General features: G+C 28.8%; 1 protein-coding gene across 1 annotated transcript; it reads right to left on the reverse strand.

Annotated features, from left to right (window-relative positions):
* Positions 1–3,946: 3,946 nt before the first annotated feature.
* On the reverse strand, positions 3,947–4,435 carry LOC141704365 (F-box protein PP2-B15-like). Its single transcript, XM_074507596.1, has one exon. It carries the CDS (start codon positions 4,433–4,435, stop codon positions 3,947–3,949), a length of 489 nt encoding a protein of 162 aa, XP_074363697.1.
* Positions 4,436–4,986: the final 551 nt, after the last annotated feature.

Raw genomic sequence — 4,986 nt, forward strand, 5'->3', positions numbered from 1 at the left:
TATCTATCTCAGGAACCCTTTTGTTAGAAAACTGAAAGTTCTTCCTAAGTATGGAGAAAAGTGTTATTCTAGAGAAGCCAAAGAAGCTATTGGATTTTGGTTTGATAAGGAGAAAAACGACTACGAGGTGGCGAAAATTAGTTAGACTGAAGTGGCATCTTCTATTGATTTGTATAGCCTGAGGAGTAATTCTTAGAAAACTATAAGTGATTCTTGTCCAGGTGTCCATTTATGCCCGATATTGGAGCACAATGTAGTGTACACTAAAGGAACATTGCTCTGGCTGGCGGAAGAAAAGTCGAGACACTGGAAGATTGTTTCGATAAATTTGAGTAGAAGCATGTTTCAAGTGGCTTTAAAGGTACTAATTTTTCAGTCTTAGGTATATGGTATCAGTTTACGGGGCCCTAATATACATATACCATGAAAATTCATATATATTTACTTGAAGAAGTTAAATATTTTTGGGGCTCTTGAGTGTAGGGGTCCTAGGCGCAAGTCTTGGTCACCTATAGCCAGGGCCACCCCTGTCTTCTGCATGAATGGTCTTCGTTGTGTTTGTATGAATGGTCTTCGTTGTGTTTGTATAGTGAAAGTATATGATGAGATTCTTGAATTGTTATATACGGATGTGAATGAGAGTTCTAGTAATTACTTTTGTCTGTTAGGTTTCAGAAATAACCGGTGAAGCTCTCCTTCATATAAGCAAATTTACTCAGTTTCAGCAACCCAGAAATTTGATAGTTTCATACGATTTTGGTGCCAATCAATTGACTGATTTGTTTTTAACCAGCGAAAGTCTGTTCTCTGCCTATCCTTTGGTTGAGACTCTTGTGCTCCTAGATGAGAGATGAGAGTGACATGAATGTGGTTGGATGGCAGAAAATGGTTAAGATTCTGAAAACGTTGTTTGGGAAGATTTCAAACTAATATTAGTTCTGAATAAGATGCTCATGGGGCCAAATCAGTTTTCACTGTCCATATTTCTAGTGCCACCAAGAACCGATGCGAAAAATAAGATTTTTTACTACACCCACGAAAATATCAATTTTTTGCATTTTTCATATCAGTACATAACCGTTGTCCATTGACGTTTTTCTTGTAGTGCACTAAGGTATAAATAGGTGAGTTATTTAAGGTCACCTCGTAAGAATATTTGAATTCGACTATTGAATTATACAAATACTTTATCGAGTCTGTTTTTTTAACGTATGTTTAGCTTCAGGAAACTTATTTCAGAAATCTAATAAACGTATGTAAATCTCTTCTATATATAATAGGAGAACAAGGATAATTAGTGAGATTAAAAATTCTCATTGAAAAGACTAAACTACCTCTATTTTTAATTTTTATAAAAAAGATGTGTTTTGTGGAAATCAAACTCGAGATATTTAATTCATCTATATAACCTCATACCACTACACCATAATCTCACATATGTTTTTTATCATACACATAATATGTAAGTTTGCTAAATGAATATTTTATTTAACTTTAAAGATATTTACTTGAATTCCGCAAAAACAAGATAGTTACTTTATTATTTGTACAGTTAATTTTAAAGAATTAAATTTCGGATATAGAATTAGATATAGTACATAAATGAATTAATATTTTATTCATTTATCTTTTTTTTTTGACTTTGAAAATGTATCTCATATATTTTTAACATATTTTATTATTATAAAAAGTAATTAAAATGTACATATATTATTTTTAGATAAAATATTGAAAATAGAACGCTTATATATAAATAATCTATAATGGTATTACATATTTAGATGAGTTCGAATTATAGTGAGTCAAAATATTTTATTTTATTCCAATTTAAAATTAGAACTTGGCCCATTCTTCAAAAAATATCCGAAATTTGAATACATGACTCGGCCGAAAAACATCGTCAATTCTACATTTAGTAAATTTAAATTACAAGTTCGGCGAGAATATCTTACCAATAATGTAATTTTTTTATATATATTTTATGTTAATATAAATTAATGTGTTTTAGGTGTTTATAAGATCAAGACAATTGATTATTTATATTAAAATTATTAACTTCACTGGTAGCACATTATTATTTTTGGTACTTGTCCCGATTTTAAAAATATTTGAAATTTGATATGAGACCTCACAAAATTTTTTAAAACTACGATGATATATTAAATCGATTTATTATTTATTTTTTACTTTAAAAAAACTAGCTTTTTAAAAAGAATTCTTCTAGATAATTAATATTCATTGATTAAGATAATATTGTACAAATATTTTGAATTATTTTTATATTTTAAATTATTTAAATAAAAGTTTTATCTAGACTATATTGTGATATTTGATTCAATGAATTTTATATTATTTAAAGAAAAAAAATATATTATTCACTAATTTGAATGAATTAACCAGTTCAACTAATATTTATAAAATTTTATCAAATTGAAAAATACTTAATTTTAGGATAATAGAATACAAGATTTTTAAATTATTATATGAAGAAATATTAGAGTAGTAATGAAAGGAACTTAAAAACAGTTAAAATAATGATATAATTATAATTTTTCCTTCGAATCCTTGAAATAAATCATGAATATCAATAATAAGTCTTTATAATATATAATTTATTTTTATGTTACAACCATGATTGATACTCAGTTGCGTAAAAACTAGTTATAGATTGTTTGTTAGTGATAATATGAATACCATATATAAATTATTGCAATTTATTTATTACATAATTTTAATTTTTGAATAATTATAAATGCATATTATTTAAGTAATCATTTATCTCACTAGATATTAATAGTGATTAAAAATGTACATAAATCAGATATTTAGCATATAAATAATTGAAATCATCGTAATTTATTAAGAAATGTAGCATACGACAATATACATGCTCTCACACACATATAACTTAGTGTTATTTTGGTAACCGTAGTGTAAATAAAAAACTAATATTTTTCCATGCATATATACGTTGAATTTCAAAAATGAACATTTTTTTAATAAATCAACTTTTATATTAACAATAGTGTAAATTTTACATTATTGTATATTATGATTGCAAGTCATCCTGACTTCAATTATGCATTTTTTATCATTTTAAATTGAGTAAGTTAATTATAAGTTAGTAGTGAACTCAGTAATAATATAGCCCGTACATGTAGTTTATTTAAATAAAATTCAAAATTTTTGGTTAACTCTGTATTCAACATAAATGTTATTTTTTAACTTTTTATTTGTAAACATACTAACGGCATTCTACAGATTAAGTATAATCGTTTCGTTTTAAACGTACAATGACTACCCTATTTATATTCATTCATTAATGTAAATTATACAACACATACAATAATATATATATATATATTTTGCTTAATGGTTTATATTTGAAACATTGTGTAATTTGTTATTGTCTTTTATGAAAATAATACACATTGATAAACAATCAACTTGTATTTGATATACGTTAGACATTGTACAACATTTACATATAAAAACCAATTAAGAACATTATAATTCTAGAAAATGACGCGTGTCTCGCACGGGTTATTATGCAATATTAAATAATAAAATAACACATACCTCATGATGTGTATGGAGGGATTGTGTACGCTGTATGTAATTATAATGATGTTTGAAGTAAATTTGAAATTATATTTAAAGTCATGATTGGAAATAAAATAGTGATTCAGGTTAAAAAGGTGAAATATTGCAAATGAAGGTATTATAAAATAAATTTATAATTGGAGATGGCCTAAATAAAGGAAACTGTATTCGGTTATGATATGGGCCTTAAAATTGGACACACCATGATACGAACAACATTGTCTTAAAACCCTTAAATTTTACATAAAACATAATTCATCAACATCCTTCAAATAACAGATAATTCATATTACATGAGAAAAGTTTTTAAAGACAAAATAAAGCATGCCAACATATAAATTCATTAAACAACTGCCATGGGTTGTTTAGGCCTAAACTCGAAACCTTGTACGATAAGGCCAGCCTTGAGTACATTTGTATCAGTTGACATAAATCGCGTCTCCACCTCATCATCATCATCTCTTGCACCAGTCTCAAACTCTGCTATCTTAATCTCCATCCATTCGTCCTTCCTCCACCGACTAAACTCTCCATTTCGTTGCTCGATGTTGTGTGCAGATGTTCTTGGATCAGGATAAACTATGCTAGCTTCATCATCAGGCACCTCCTCTCTTTCATTAACAAATCTAATGGATGTCTTTGCCGAATCAAGTCCGCAGGCATCCTCATATATTTTAAAGACAAGATATGTTTCATAAGTGGTGTGAGGAGATAACATTCCAATTTTCATTTTGCCACGAATATCAACACACCGCCCCTTGTCAAGTACAGCAACCTCCTCTGAAAATCTGTTCACATGGATAATACATTGAGGCATGAATGCCTGATACATGCGATGAGAGGACGACTTTAATCATATTCATCATGCGTTCGGAATACGTGTAAACTAGTCAAACTGTTTGTGAGTTACTCGAACTCGGCTCGTAAAAAATTCCAATTCGGCTGGGAATTAATCGAGCCGACCTCGAGTTCGAGCTCGAGTTTTTCAAATTTGTAATCGAGTCGAGTTTGAACTTCTGATTACTCGGCTCGTAAGGTTCGAGCCTTATTGAGTCTCTTTTATTTTCAGTTATTTTTATTAAAAAAATATTTTGATATTTTTTATATATTATTTATTTATTATTCAATCGAACTTGAGCCAAACCATCCTATTTCGAATTTTTGTTAATATTTAGTGAAATAAATTCGAGTTTTCAAACCGAACTCGAGCCTACCGAACTTTTTACTTGAAATTAAAAGCTCGGTCGAGTTCAAAGCTCGAACCCGAACTATTTTTATTGAGGTCAAGCCGAGCCACGGTCTAGGACTCGGCTCAACTGGATTACACCCCTAGTTTGGAGTTGTTGCACACAAAACTACAGTTTGTTGCGCAAAATTAGCTCA

The sequence above is a fragment of the Apium graveolens genome, unplaced genomic scaffold, assembly GCF_009905375.1.
Source record: "Apium graveolens cultivar Ventura unplaced genomic scaffold, ASM990537v1 ctg7760, whole genome shotgun sequence".
NCBI lineage: Eukaryota > Viridiplantae > Streptophyta > Magnoliopsida > Apiales > Apiaceae > Apium > Apium graveolens.